Source organism: Plectropomus leopardus, chromosome 19 (assembly GCF_026936395.1).
Source record: "Plectropomus leopardus strain MGB_pleo_1.0 chromosome 19, ASM2693639v1, whole genome shotgun sequence".
Taxonomy (NCBI): domain Eukaryota; kingdom Metazoa; phylum Chordata; class Actinopteri; order Perciformes; family Serranidae; genus Plectropomus; species Plectropomus leopardus.
Genome location: NC_142194.1, coordinates 18,504,695 through 18,519,755, shown reverse-complemented (window position 1 = coordinate 18,519,755; position 15,061 = coordinate 18,504,695). Strand labels below are relative to the sequence as shown.

Sequence of the window (15,061 nt, the reverse complement as noted above, 5' to 3'; positions counted from 1 at the left end):
CCTGTTGAAATACTCTTTGAAACAAGTTATATATAATATAGCAGCCTTGACTTTTAATCTTTACATACAGGCGCAATAAATGCAACATGTGCAACAAGTGGCGATAATATGCTAACCACCTTGCACCCTTAGGCCACAAATCAACAGTCTTATTAAATACATTCACAAATGTTTTGTCCGAATCAGGCTGAAAAAGCTCGAATTAGCATACAGGGTCAAGCTTGCTGACTTCTTCTTGAGCTACTGCAAATTATTAAATATGATTGACCCAACAAACAGTAACACAGTCTACTAGTGTGTATGTTATAAACTCTGAGTCGGTAATACCATGAACCATAGAGGAAGACACTCCCAGCTGGTATCTCACAGAATCATCACTACACACCATCAACATTAGGCTGATCTCTATACATTGCACAACACTCTTCTAAATTGCACAATAATTCACATATTCCTATTTCAGGTTACACCACTTAAAGAGAATCACCAATATGTTTTGTCCCACACACATGGACAAATGAGATGATGAGGTAAATGACTGACATCATGTGGATTATCTGACAATTTTAACGTATAAATGTAACATAACATAACAATGGTGAGCACCATTATTGGTTGCTGTGTGACTGTGTGGCTAATTAACCGCAGGTAACTTAGTGATGGTTGACTGATTAGCACTCACAAAAAGGCCTGTGTTTACCAAACACGTGTTTGCACGCCGTACAATTACTGACACCTTTGAGCAAAATACTACTTTCGACTGCTGCACTTACAGTGCATAATGGCATTTTAAAGTTAAGTAATGGCTTCTGTTGTGGTCTGGTGATACCAGTTGGACAAATAACATGCAGAAGTGTGGAATACTATAATAATAAAAGCAGGTGTAATGAAATTGGCATTTTTTAAAGTGTATCTATTATAATGATTACATTTGCATGGTTATTTTGGATGGCAGGGGGGTGTTTGGTGGTAGGGCAATGTTTTAGTTGATCAAAAGCAACCTTAATGATAAAAAGAAAGATCACTAAATTTTATATCAAGTATTTTAACCACATTTTTCTGTTATACCTCAAAGACTTTTACTTAGGTAAGGTTTTGAATGTAGAGATGTTACTTCTAGTGTAGTATTTTCACAGTGTGGTATTTGTGAAGAATCTGAGATCTTCCACCACTGTACAACTTTGACGTGAGACTCAAGATGTGTGTTTGGTTAGCTGTAACTTTGTCACACGCTTTCCTTTCACAACAGGTCTCTTAAAAAAGCACATCCCCTCCCATCAGAGGCATGTGAACGATAGCTATCAGTGTGAAAAAAAAACCTCACTGAGACCTCCCTCTCACGGTCTTCATTAAAAATCATTTTGACAAGAGCTTAGGGGCAGCATGACTTAATCGAGACCTCTCAGGGACCGAGGGGATGTCTAGACCATCTGGTGAGATGGATTGGCGCTCACCACCGAGGCTGAAGCTGATGCTGCCGTTGGTGTTTATGCTTGTATCTACTAACTGCCTGTTGGGAGATCCTATCACAGGTGAGGTCTCTGCCTGCGCTGTTTTGGGTTTTTTATGTTAAAGAAAATCATGATGATCAGAATGTTAGGATTGTACTTTCATTAGTATGATGCTTGGGACTGATGCAAAATGATGGTGCTTTAAAAACTAGAAATAATACAGGATGCACTCTGAATGTTAGAATAAATGACTTAGAGACCATTTTGTCTGTTTAACTGACTGATGAGGACCTGAAGTTTTTAATTCTTAAACAAACCAATATAAACTCATTTAAAGATGCTAGTGAGTCATCAATAAATGTTGCTTTTTTTTGGTCATTTTACAATAAGCAAAAGACAAAGTCACAATTTTCAAGTCTATCCTAAAACAATACTCACATGCCTGTATGCACATTGGTCAGTGGAGATGCATCTGAACAGCACCTTTCTAGTCTTCAGACAACTCAAAGCACTTTCATACTACTTGTCATATTCACCCTTTCACACACATTCATACACTAGTGGCTGGGCTATCATACAAGGTCCCACCTGCTACTCAGTTTAAACAACCACACACACTCATACAAGCAAGTGCAATTTGGAGTTCGGTTAACTGCCAAAAGATACTCTAAGAAGCGGTCTGGAGGAACCGGGGATCAAACTGCCGATCTTGCTGTTGGTGGACATCTGCTTTTGCCCCGTGCTTAAAAAATGTTAACAACTGCTGTAATTAATTCTTCTGTTCATATTTCCATAAAGAGGTTCCACCTTAGAGCAAATTTAAAGTTAAAGATAGAGTACAATCCTTTAAGTCTGTAATTTTAAAGGAATACTTTACCCAAAAAATGATCAATAGTCATGCTACGTTGCCTTGAATTTGTGAAGAAAACGTTTATCTCACATGCCTCCATGGAAATGTTAATGTTTTATTGATTAATTAGGGTCCACGTATAACTACAGCAAAACTATATGAAAACATCCGTTTGCAAACCTTCACACTCATTTATCCAGTCGTAAGCTCCATATATAAAATCTCTACTTTGACTCCCAGTAAAACATTGCATGTATATATTTTAGGTGTAGACCACAAACTTGACTGTGTGAACGACTACCTGTCCACCATCAACTGCTCCCTGAGAATCACACCATCAGAGAACAACAGCACCTACTGGCTCACGATCACAGAAATATTGGAAGAGTAAGGCTTTTTGTTGACTGCCATTTATCAATAATGGGTGATCTTATATGATGATGACATTGTGTTTCTTTACTGTTTTGTGCAGAACGAAGTTCAAGTGTATGCTGACAAAGACCAATGAGGATTACTTCTTCTGCTCCGTTCAAATATACCATCCGATGCCAGATGAGCCCTATCCAGACATCTTTGATGATCAAGATGCTTTTGAAATCTCACTTTGTCACAAACAAAATGAGCCCTGTGAGCAGCTGGATAAAGAATATCAACCTGTGAAGAAGAGTAAGGAGCATGCTGATTTTGGTCTGTTCTCATAACCAGACACAACACATTCATCTATGTATATGAATTCCTAAAAGCCTGCCTCTGTGTTGAAATTGTCCCCTCCCCAGTTAAACCAAACGCACCGCGCTTCCTCACAGTCAGCCACAACTCAAGCCAACGCCACTTCACCTGGAAAAGTACCTATGAAGAATATAGTGCTGTCATCGGTCTGCACGATAACCTCATGTATCAGCTCCATTACTACAAAAGAGGAGACAATCACAGCGTAAGATTCAATTATTAGTTTCAGTCTGTTTGGGACCTGTTTATGCCAGTTAAAATCTACTGACAAATCAATAACTAATTAAAGGTCTAGTGTATGGGATTAGGTGACATCTAGCAGTGAGGTTGTAACATTGCAACCAACTGCCACCCATGTTGCACAGATGCGAACTTGACCAAACTAACCCAAACATATATAAATTGTATGGGGAAAAATGCGGAAACAGTATTTTAAAAAACTGAATGAAAAAATGTGAGTAGTGATAGATAATATTTAGCTCATGAACAATTTAAATGAACATCATTTGGGAATCTGAAGGGTGTTGTTCACGTAGGTTCATCTGATAGGTGTGCAGGAGGTGGAAGCCACTGTAACCAAAGGATAAAACAAAAAAAAATGACAATTTAATAAATTACAGATTAATGGTTTCTCACCATTTCTCAGGGTACTATTGTGACAACACCGTCTTTGAGCTGCCAGAAACAAGTAAGTAGTATAGCGACTGTAGGTGGCTGTCGGATCAGTGTGCCGACTGTCTTTGGGTAATGAGAAACTAGGACTGAATTTGACCAATAGCTCTTCTCAACTGCACATATTTTGAAGAAAAAAGCTTTTAATTAAGAGCTCTCACTGAACAACAGCTCTTAAAGCTACATTTTGATACAGGACTGCTTAAATAACAGGCACTCTGGATGAAGGACTGGCTCTAGTTGATTTTTGGACTTTTAGGGGTCATGTAAAACACACAAGCGCTGAGTGCGGCAGAGCCGAATGAAAGAAAGCATAGTTTATTTCAAATTATTAATTAAATAAATAAAATAATAATAATTAAACTATTTATTTTAGTCCTTTTTCGCTATTTGTTTTTCTATCTACTGCTCTACTCATCTATCTGCACTTTTCTTGCATAATTGTCCTGCCATTTTATCTTTGAACTAATAAATTGATTTGTTGATTGATCACAAATGAGCCCCCTTACAGGACATCCTTCTCCTTTACAAAGTTTTACTCCATACTAAACTACTTATTTATTTCAGGCGTTATCACATACGATGACCACCTACAGCGTGAATTACACTGTGGATGATCGCGTGTTTGTGTCAGACACCATGTACGCTGCAAGAGTACGGTCCAGTCCTAAAGGGAGTCATTACGAGGGACAGTGGAGCAACTGGTCTTCTGAGGTTTACTGGGAAACGGAGTCAGCTATGAATGAGATTTACTTGACACCGGCTGTGAATGGTGAGTCTCTTTCAAATGGTCTGCTGATCTAAACTTGATGAAGGGGATCTTCAGCCTAAACAAAACTTCTGTAAATATATGTCCAGATCAAAGGATTGGTATCCATCCTATCAATGTAACTTTTAATAGATGGGGATCAGTTATTTTGAGGCCCACCTGATCCTTTGTTTATGTCCACCATCACACAGGTTTCCTAAACATAGAGCACATTTTGTGGCAGATATTCAGGTTTTATTCTAACCTACTCCAACATGTAGAAACTGATTTTTTTCATGTTCAACTTAAACTGCTGATTGAAATATTTTGTTGTTTGTTTTTAGTTAGCTAGTTTTACTATCATATTGTATTAAGCAAAGTTGTGACAAATTTTCATTTGTTGTGGCTGAGAATGTTCAAGCTCAGTTATAACATTACTTCCAAGTGGAATTGTGATTATGTTACTCATTTCTAATGTTTTTATTACAATACTACACTGAAGTGGATTTTAGAGCAATTTCTGAAGACAATTTTAGTTTGCTTACTTTATTTTATTGAAAAAACGGCGCAGTATATTTAATTGCAAGAGCCATGCAAAAATACTTTGTTTGTTTACTTTGTTACTTTTGCAAAAATAAAATAAGAAAACCTTAAGGAACTGTTTGGATGCAGACAGATGCAGATACCAATCAGGATTTGGTATCAGCAGATGCTCAATGTCAGGTGACTTGGATTGAGACTGGGGCACAAAAAAAAAACCAACAAAAAAAAAACAAATTGATTAGGACATCCTTAATTACTTTGATCGATCTTTCCTGACATATTTCTGTTTTATTTTAGTCCACACAGACACCCCATCAAACACTTTTCTTTCTGGACTGGGTAAGGCGTTCATCCCCATAGGTGTGGTGATGTCCCTCCTTGGATTTTTGTGCTACACTACAATTAAAAAGTAAGGTCCACCTTCAGCTTTTGACTCCTAAGTAAATACCAACCCGTAGCAAAGCAAATGCCACATCCTACACCGAATACACACAAAAAACTATCTTCGTATTCTTCACACGTATAGGTGGAAACAAAGTGCCTTCATCCCAACTCCAGCCCCCTATTTCCACACCCTGTACACCGACTGCCACGGAGATTTCAAGGTAAGTTTAGTTCATCACATCTCTTACTGCAACTGCAATAATTGGTACATTAATACAACTACAGCAATAATCTGTGCAACTATTCAAAAGTGCAATATTCTTTCAACTCTTGAATATAGTTTATATTTAACATTTAACATCACAAATTGTATATTCTTGTTCTTCTTCCTCTGGCATATATCTGCTGTACATTGTAGCATCATAAATGTTTTCGAATTAACTTTACATGCTATTTTTATAAAAATAGCATGTAAAGTTAATTCGAAAACAAATTTAAATTTATGATTTTTAAAAATGTTTTAGATTTCATACTAATGCCAATTGTTTTTTTATTATTACTGTATTTCTATTTCTATTTTCACATGCTTGTGCTGGTACTTAACTCTATATGCTTGGCATCAGAGCGCCTTAAACAAACCACAATGTCCCCTCTTGGATCAATAAAGCATCTCTAAATCTGATAAAGAATGTCCCTAAACATGACTGTGATTACAGAGCTGGGTGGTTACACAAGAAAACACGGCAGACATGCTGAAGGCAGAGGAAACGGTCCAAATTGACACGCTCACCAAGTGTGCAGTGGTCGAGGAAGAAGAGTGTCCACCCCAATTTCACCACCAGTTCATAGAGGGCAGCACATACAGCAATATAAGCAACCAGTGCTGTGATATTTCTCTCCTGGGCATCCCCTACGCTGTGAGCACCATGGCTCCACTGTCATCCTCAGAGAGCTCGCTCTGCAGTCTGACCCTCAGCTCGCAGCCCGGCAGCTCTGCTGAAGGAGACTCAGGGTGCTGGCTGGAAAGGGACCCTCCCTGGTACTGCAATGAGTACTGCACCCTGAGCGCCTTCCAGCAGAGCAGTGCGGTCGCAGCAGAGCATCACGAGAGCCCCTCAACGAAATGCTGCACAACAGGGACCATCAGAGCGGAGACCATCACTGAGGCATGGGCTGATGTTTGCAAGTAACAACTGGACAGTGAAACAGTGTGATGAACTTTAAATGTTTGGCCTAAAAAGTTCAGCTGCACATATTTACACAGGAAAATGTGATGCTTCAAAAACACCCTAACTGCTTCAAGCTAGAAATATCTACAGTAAATTCTTGAGTTTTCGCAGCAAAAATATTTGGCATTTCTGACATTATTTAGTGTGCACGTTTTTGGAATGAGTCATAGCATTAGGCATCACACAGATGATATTAAATATTGAACGCATAACCTTTTTTGCTGGCATCAAATGAGTAAATAGTTTAAAGGAATTGCAAAAATGTTTGTCAGACTGAAGAGACATTCATTGACATTTTTTTTTTTAAATGACTGAATAGTTTTGCTTTGTCCCTGAAACTTTAGAAGCTAGGTTAAATTTGCTTTTTATTTTTCCTCATTTAATAAATAAAGTGCTGAACTTTTGTAGAAAGTTTTATTTACGCCAACACATACATGAACAAAGCACCATATAACCTTAAAGTCTGATACAGAAGTAAGCCTACCTGCCTCAGTCATCATGGCCATTTTTATTTATTCCATAGCAAACACTCTGAATAACAAAAAGACAGCCAAGGCAGCAGATTCTATCATATATTACAGCATGCTGAATAGAAAACCTGGGAAAGAGAATTAGACAGAGCCATCTAGAGACACTAGTGAGATACAACAGTATAAAAGTGCCATTCATTATACAGCAGTTGAAATACTGACAATGAAATAAGCTAATTTTACATTAAATTTATGGAAAATAAAGGGGGAAACATAAAGGAATAGACCCTGTGAAAGAGCAATATAAAACAAAAAGACATTTTCTTCCTTGAACATTGATGACAGCCAGCTTGCATGGAGTCGAAGAAACTGGTACCGAGCTGTGTCCCTTGCACCACATAAGACAATTAATGTTTAAAAAGAAATGACCAGGGTGCTGAAGCACCCATCCCCTCCCAGCATTATGCGCCAACTGGCAGTTAAGAACGAAAAATGACAGGTCAGAGGAGAACGGATGGCACAGAATGTGTGGAGTTTAAATAGAAGTCTTTAAGCAAGTCCTGATGTGAGAGGAGCACATTCATTGAGAGACTGAGCGGGGAGGTGATTCTTGTTAAACCCATTCCTTCTGCCGCAGCGGAGCAAATCTTCGCCCTTACGAGGGGGAGAATTTTTTGGCTTGTGCTCGAACTCTTTTTTCATATTCTACTCTGTTTTGGCTGGAAAGGGGTTAAAAAAAATAGCAGTTACCGTGGCGCTCTGATCATGTCCTCAAATCAGACACAAGAGGCATTTCAAAAACACTGAAACACATCATATTTTGACCAATACTGCAAAAGCAGAAAATGCAAGAATCCTCCAGATCTCTCTTCTGTCAGATTTATTTTTTGGGTTGTAAAACTGAACTGGACAGTCATGCTTGACATGTTTTTTTTTTGTTTCGTTTTTAACGGCACCCCCATGTCATTTTAATCTTGTTCAAACAAATTAAAAACAATATGGTCTTCAGGACTCAGCAGCTCTGTAGGTGTCTTTGATGTGAAGCAAACTAACACCAGGTTGGAGAACCCACTGCCTCACAGTCAACCACTTTATTGTAAAGTGTGGATTTAAAAAAAAAAAAATGGACACACACACACACACACACACACACACACACACACACACACACACACACACACACACACACACACACACACACACACACACACACACACACACACACACACACACACACACACACACACACACACACACACACACACTTTTCAGGACTGTATCTTAAAAGGAGCTGTATACGACTTTCAGAGCATTTAAAAAGCAGCAAACCAACATTTGCTGCTTTACCAACAGGACTAGTCAACAACGCAATGGGTTAAATGATAATCAACCTTCTTGCAAGATCATAATGAGATCTTTAAGTTTCGGAAAATGTAAGTTATTAATACAAAGTGTGGACCACAGAGATTTACTGTAGTGGCAGTGCAATAAAGCTGAAGCATGACAACAAGCTAATAAGCAAAATCCATTCAGAAACATGTGGACATCAGCTTTATCAGGGTGATAAATGATTGCATGTTTTTAGTGTCACCTTTGACAGATGTTGCTTCACGTCAGCGAAGATGCTCTCTGGCAGAGTGCATTGATGAGTGATGACTGTTATTGTGTGAACGTATTTGACAGTGCTGCTGGATAGCGAACTACATCAGCTCATTTTCACCTTCAGGTTTTACAGTGTTTTCGAAACTTGAAAAGTCTTTGTTCTCTGACTTATAAGCATTTGTTTGTCACGAGCACAGTTTATTTTGAGGTACAAAGATGACAATACTGTTGCATAATTTAAGAGAACAATAAAGAAGCCCTTCATTCCTTTTGTAGTGTTACTGTTCCTTAGGATGTCTATAAAGTGCAAGAAAAACTTACCAGGTTCAATGTCGAAACATTTTTTTGCACTGTATATATTTGTGTATTAATGCTTTACATCTAATTTCCTTAACCTTTTTCAGACATGTAGGTCACTTTGTAAATCATCTAGTATTTTCACATTTCAGCATCACCTTTAAAAAAATAAATCTCACATCACTCACCAGTAGATTGTGTAAGCCTCTGCTTGGGCTGGATCCTGGATATTTGGTTCGTTTAGGAGTTCCTGGATACCTAATAAGATCTGTAGGATAAATGCACCAATGGGACAAAATCATTTTTATAATCAGCACTCGATTCATTTTTCATTTCTTGATGAGGCTGCTTCTATGACTTGTAAGTCACATTAAGTTCTGGGCCAGTTACAGGAACTCTACATTTTTATTTGGGTTAAATCTCACTAAATGATTCAAAAACTTGTGGCCCTTATTTTCTAGGACAGTCAGTAAACTGGACTAATTTGCAGACCAAAAAAATAAATAAAGATTTTAGATATTTTAAATTGAATATCAGAAAACTTCCATTTAATTTACCAAATTCAATCTTTTCAAGTTTTGACTGACTATGCCAATATATCCAACACTGTCAACATTATCATAGCTGCTAGATTGTCCTTTTAATGCTTTGCTGTTTTTCATGCAAATTAATTTGAGATGCAAATACAGTTTTAGAGGTATGGTATGAAACCAAAGAATCTACAAAAAAAGACTTTTTGGAAAAGCCCTATAATGTGAATGAGGTGTGCTTTGCAATGCAAACCTGCTTTATTGTGATGGCTGGTCTCCAGTCCTTGTCCTCCTCTAGAATAGATAGGCATACTGTGCCTGATGGATACACATTTGGGTGAAAGAGTGGAGGCTCAAATTTACCTGAAACATGAGAAAATGTTAACTGCACTTATGTTTCGGATCCATTACAAATGTCAGACAAGATAAACAAATTCCTCAAATGTCACTCGGCTTTTCCTCAGTATGCACCGATGGAATGTCCCACTAAAGGACGCAGCTTCTGTTGTTCTAATGTTATTTTAATGTGACATTCAAACAACACCACCCCTGTAGCTGGATATTAGAAACATTATACATCAGTGCCCTCACACTGTGAATGACCCACAGAGGTAATGTAAAGATTTGGTTTACACAGAAGGTAAAATGTTTTGTGCAGTTGAATTGTTGCAAGCAGTTAAGCACCAGCTGTAAGCTTTATCAGCGCTCCAGCATTCAAATGATCACCGGCAAGCCACCACTTAACATCCGTATTTCTGTGTTTGGTTTGGAAGTCATTAAAGGGAACCTATTATGCTTCCCTTATTTTCTGTCATATATATCACGTTACAATGTCGGGTGTCTACTTTAAACATGGCCAAAGTTTCAAATCATGAGGTAAATGCATGTAGATGTTATCTCTGAGCAAAAAACCCCAGGCTTCAGACTGTTCTGAACACTCAGATAACATCAGTTTGCAATATATCGCTTCATGTGGTCATCTGCTCCAGACACGCTACTGCAAGTGTTTGCAATACCTACAATGCTACATGTAGCTCAATGCTAATTGTGGTGGCCCATGTTGTTAGTTTATCCCCAATTTCAGGTCGTAATTCTGCTTGACAAAGTTCAGTTGTATTTAAAAGCTTTTATTGGGGATTTTTAACAGGGAAAATGCTGGTATAACGCAGTCATTCCCCAGCTGCAAGTCCGCTACATGCAGCTACATGCTAACTTCAGGGAAACGTGTAATATTGGTTGCTAATGTTGTTAATTTCTCCCAGATTTTGAATAAGATCCCTGAATATGTTCAGGTGTGTTTAGAATAGCGCTGTACCAAATTTAGAATTACGTCAGCTGGATGAGATTCAGGCGCTGAAATGGAGCATCTAAGACATATGGTGAAAACAGGTGTCCCAGCACAGACAGTTTAAGGTTAATAACAATAATTTTGTTGTGTTTTTTTTTTATTTTTTTTTTACATTAAACCATGTAAACATGTCCTAATGGACACCGTAGACAGTATATAAAAATGGATGACATGACAGCTCCCCCAGAGTCTTGATCCCCCCCTGCTGGCTGGCTGCAGCATCATAACCCGGTCGAACACTCATCAGCTTTAGAGAGAAAGCTTTAACATGGGTTACTATCTTACCTACAGAGATACCTTCAGATTATTATCGCAGCCCTATAGCAGACTGTGGTTACATAGCCTTTAGCTATACAGTATGCTCTTCTTCATAACAAGCATACTTCAACATGCTGAAAGAGATTAATCAGTTTGGCTAAGTACCAATGAGGTGATATGTCGTCTTATTTGTCCACGGCAGAGTTTTCAGAGTTGATACATCAGCAGGGACAATATTGAGGCTTGTTGCTTCTCAGTGTTGAGAGGGCTGAAAGACTCCTGACCTCATCTGGGCCATGTCAAACATTTTCATTTACTTAATGTGACTGTCAGTTTTCCGTTGACAAGCCAGACTGTTACTCATGCCAGTGTCAGAAGAGAAACTATGCCTGCAAAATGCCCCCAAATAATGACATGTACTGTGGTATGCACCCCTGTTTAAATGATAGATGGCGTGTTTTTCTGTGCAGTCTAACTCACACAGATTTCTACAAGCACCTGCTACAGCATAGTAACAATGTGTAGTAATCACATAATAGTTGTGCTTAAACTGAACACAGGTTGTAGTCTGTAACTCACATTTTGGTGGTGAAGAAGGATAGTCATCCTTGAACAACATGCGCAGTTTGAACAGGCCTCCTTCCCACGGAGTCTGAGGAGACAGACAACTATTAGATTCATACATTCGTACAAGGTTCCACCAAAAATAATTTATTACCAAGTTAATTGTAAAACAGTCTTTAGGGACATTGATGTTCAAACTGTTACTAAGAATAATCAACTTTTCACAGATTCAGATGTCCCTGAATATTTGGCTGAACATGTTAGCATTCATGCTAATACAACAGTACATGCAAAACACTTGAGTTGCATTATACAATAAATTTGTTAAAACAGGGTGTCTCCAGGTATCAGTCACTAAATTTATTGTTTTTAAGTCCCTTCCAAGATATTTTTTTAACCAAATTTAAGACTGATTTTTGGACAAATCATATTTTTCTTATTTTCTTTTGAGACCTAATATTTATAAAAAATGATTTTAAGACATTTAAAGATTTTTAAGGACCTGCAGACACCCTGTAAAACCATACACCTGCTACAGAAAAGTCAGGCCTTACAAAGATCATGTTTTATTTATCAATGGTTTCTATATAAAAAAATATATATATATTCTGTACGCAGACTATGAAACACCTCACCCCTTTCTTTCCCGGAATAGCACATTCCCAATTCATGAGATTCATGGTTCCATCTGGATTTTTTGTTGGTACAGCCACAAATCCCTGAAAAATGGAAGAGGAGAGTGCAAACATTTAATAAATCAGTGTTTACCATAGGACTTGATACCATCTACTGATGGCTTAAGTAGAACCTAATAATGACACTAAAAAAGTTTCATCTCTTAAGACAATACTTACAAAAGGATGGTCCTTCCGCCATGCCTTGCGCTCCTGGGCAAGCCGGCTCAATGCAATGCCTGACATGATTTGTGGACTCCTGGAACGACACAAAATATCAAGTCAATTATATGAAAATATTCCTAACCAGGTTTGACTTGGCAGGAAGGATTCACAAGCTCTAGACGTGTGGGGGTCACTGCCTTGAAAACTTGAACTGACCTTGTTGTCATCACATTGTTTTTTTTTTTAATCAAGCATAAAAGCCAAAGGGATTTAAGAATTTGATTCTCTTCTCTGCTTTATTTCAGTGTAAATTAAACATATTTTGACCTACAGCAAAACAATCTGGGTTGTGTAAAGCTTTTTCATACACAAGGGTAGGACAGGGCTCAGCAAGTAATCAACTTTTCTTTCCAATTACAATTTTGGCTTCTAATGATTATGAAAACAAGATAATCAAGAAAAAACAATATTGTGCCACTTACCATTTTGCATTAATACTCTTGCCAACTTGGCAACTATTTGCTAGGTTCAGCAATTTTTCAGACCCTCTTAGTGAGAATAAGCCAGAAATCTATTCAAATATATTAGTTATTCATTCCCATACATGCGGCTCAGAGTAATGGGATTCCATGGCTCTTTGGCAAAATGTGCAGTCTCCCCTTTTCCAATTGTGCCATATTTATATTTATTCATTAATCTAAGTTTTTACATTTATATTTTTTAGTTTTTTAAGTTGAGTGTTTACAGTTAAAAAAAAGGGTTTTCTTTTAAGTTCAACAAATCCATAATGTTACCAAAGTTAATTAGTAATCATGTTAAATTAGCCTGATCAAAATATTGACCAGGAATAATTGTAATTATGATTTTTGTCATAATCGAGCAGCCCCAGATATGGGGTTTGGCTCTTTCTACACGATTCTGTGATTCTAGTAGAGTAAATACTAACAGTTTTGCCAAAAGTCACAGGTAAGCTCATACCTAAAATGATTTAATATACAAATCAAAGTATCAGAAAACCTAATATTATCCCTGCAGTGAGCTCCAATAATCAGGCACAGTTATCAGGATATCCTGCACACATTTTTGTTTGGCGAATTTACTCTGTTATATCACCTGGACACAATTACGGCTACTTAATCTATGCATGGCGCATCATGAAACATTGTGTTATCATCTTCACTTTTACTGATTTATCTTTTCACACAGGGCGTCGTCAGTCCGCTTTAAATCTAATTAGGAGCTCTAATTAAGCCCCAACACTGGAATGTCTAATTATCTCTATAGCAACGATGCTTTGGAGGTAACGTTAATTTAAAAAAAGAGAGGCAAAGCAACAAAACGACACAAGCAACGACTTCAAACTGCCCACACAGCCTTAACCAACTTTCTAGTTATACGCTATGTAATCTGGAAGCCTTAACCACTTTTCATCAACCTTCCAGTTATGTGTTTTAAAGAATGGTTTAAGCCGACATGTCTGGCACGCTAAGGGGCTAGCAAAGTTAGCCGGGGGTGATAATGTCTACAAAAACCGATTCTCCTACTCTCTTTCGGTTGCGCCTTGTGTTGAACAAAAGGCCCCCGGGAAATGAAACCACCTACGTTTAATTTATTTGATGTTCGTTAAGTTTTACAGCAAACTTGCTGTCAACATAAACGTCAACAAACTGACCATAAAAGCTATTTGATTAGCAAGCTAACCGGTTAGCATCATAAGCTAACTCATGTGCGCCAGAATAATGCTATATCCTATCAGGCGCTGGCGCTGTTAGCGTCTGACACGGCCTGATGCAGCACAAAAATGCGCAATTGCACTTGATTTGAACACTATTTTGGATGACAGAAAAGTGATAACTGCTTCTCCTCTAACGCTTAATAACACCTACTTGGGACTAACAAACACGGATGTGTTATATTGTACGAGAATACACAATATGATAGTCCATTAAAGAATAGGGACAAAGAACGCCAGAGCTGAAAGGCGCACATTTGTGCATTACCAAACTAGCGAAAATGGCGCAAACTGAAGCGGGTAAAATATCACAATACACGACAAAATTAACATGTGCCTTAATCAAGGTGTGCTCCTACCTTTCAGTATGGCTGCACTGGCTCTGGTGATTAGGCGAAATGAATTAATCGTGTTCAAATCCCGTTAAACCCTGCAAAGTTTCCCTCCTGAAAAACCACCCGCTCCGACTCGAGACCAAACGGCAAAGCGAAATTGTCACCCGTCACGTACTTCCGTCTTTGCTTATATACACCATAGGAAGATCAGACTGCTCGTCTATGTTTCAACGGTATGTGTTTTTGAGTGTTATATGGACGTAAGGTATTTTTTTAACGTTAACTTGTTAATTATTTAATGTTTTTATAGGCAGTGTAAAGCTTCTGCTGATAGCATACAGCAGTAAAGCTCATCTTTGATTTGCGACAGTTGCTATCGCTGGTGCGCTATGCTGTTGTTTGTTATCTGTTCGGAAAATAAAACAAGCAAAGGTTTAACTTTAAAGCATGTGACCACATGTTTTTAATATTATGATTATC

The 15,061-nt window shown here is 38.0% G+C and overlaps 2 protein-coding genes across 2 annotated transcripts; one reads left to right on the top strand and one right to left on the bottom strand.

The window, feature by feature from the left end:
* Positions 1 to 1,352: 1,352 nt before the first annotated feature.
* Positions 1,353 to 7,009, top strand: LOC121958801 (interleukin-21 receptor). The gene is made up of 8 exons (XM_042507933.2): positions 1,353 to 1,532; positions 2,568 to 2,688; positions 2,774 to 2,967; positions 3,078 to 3,235; positions 4,270 to 4,474; positions 5,291 to 5,402; positions 5,520 to 5,598; positions 6,094 to 7,009. Exons 1-8 carry the CDS (start codon positions 1,418 to 1,420, stop codon positions 6,565 to 6,567), a joined length of 1,458 nt encoding a protein of 485 aa, XP_042363867.2. The 5' UTR covers positions 1,353 to 1,417; the 3' UTR covers positions 6,568 to 7,009.
* ube2ib (ubiquitin-conjugating enzyme E2Ib) lies at positions 7,007 to 14,762 on the bottom strand. Its single transcript, XM_042507934.2, has 7 exons — positions 14,606 to 14,762; positions 12,530 to 12,608; positions 12,311 to 12,394; positions 11,691 to 11,763; positions 9,759 to 9,868; positions 9,164 to 9,243; positions 7,007 to 7,795 (listed from the first exon to the last, which is right to left on the bottom strand). Exons 2-7 carry the CDS (start codon positions 12,593 to 12,595, stop codon positions 7,732 to 7,734), a joined length of 477 nt encoding a protein of 158 aa, XP_042363868.1. The 5' UTR covers positions 12,596 to 12,608; positions 14,606 to 14,762; the 3' UTR covers positions 7,007 to 7,731.
* Positions 14,763 to 15,061: the final 299 nt, after the last annotated feature.

Excerpts from the sequence above, each read along its gene's own strand:
- LOC121958801 (XM_042507933.2), top strand. The coding sequence starts at position 1,418 with ATGTCTAGACCATCTGGTGAGATGGATTGGCGCTCACCACCGAGGCTG. Across the intron at positions 3,236-4,269 it reads AAAGAGGAGACAATCACAGC|GCGTTATCACATACGATGAC; the intron begins GTAAGATTCAAT and ends TATTTATTTCAG. Across the intron at positions 5,599-6,093 it reads ACTGCCACGGAGATTTCAAG|AGCTGGGTGGTTACACAAGA; the intron begins GTAAGTTTAGTT and ends CTGTGATTACAG.
- ube2ib (XM_042507934.2), bottom strand. The coding sequence starts at position 12,595 with ATGTCAGGCATTGCATTGAGCCGGCTTGCCCAGGAGCGCAAGGCATGG. Across the intron at positions 9,869-11,690 it reads TCCTTCTTCACCACCAAAAT|GTAAATTTGAGCCTCCACTC; the intron begins GTGAGTTACAGA and ends CTCATGTTTCAG. Across the intron at positions 7,796-9,163 it reads GAGGCTTACACAATCTACTG|CCAAAACAGAGTAGAATATG; the intron begins GTGAGTGATGTG and ends ACCCCTTTCCAG.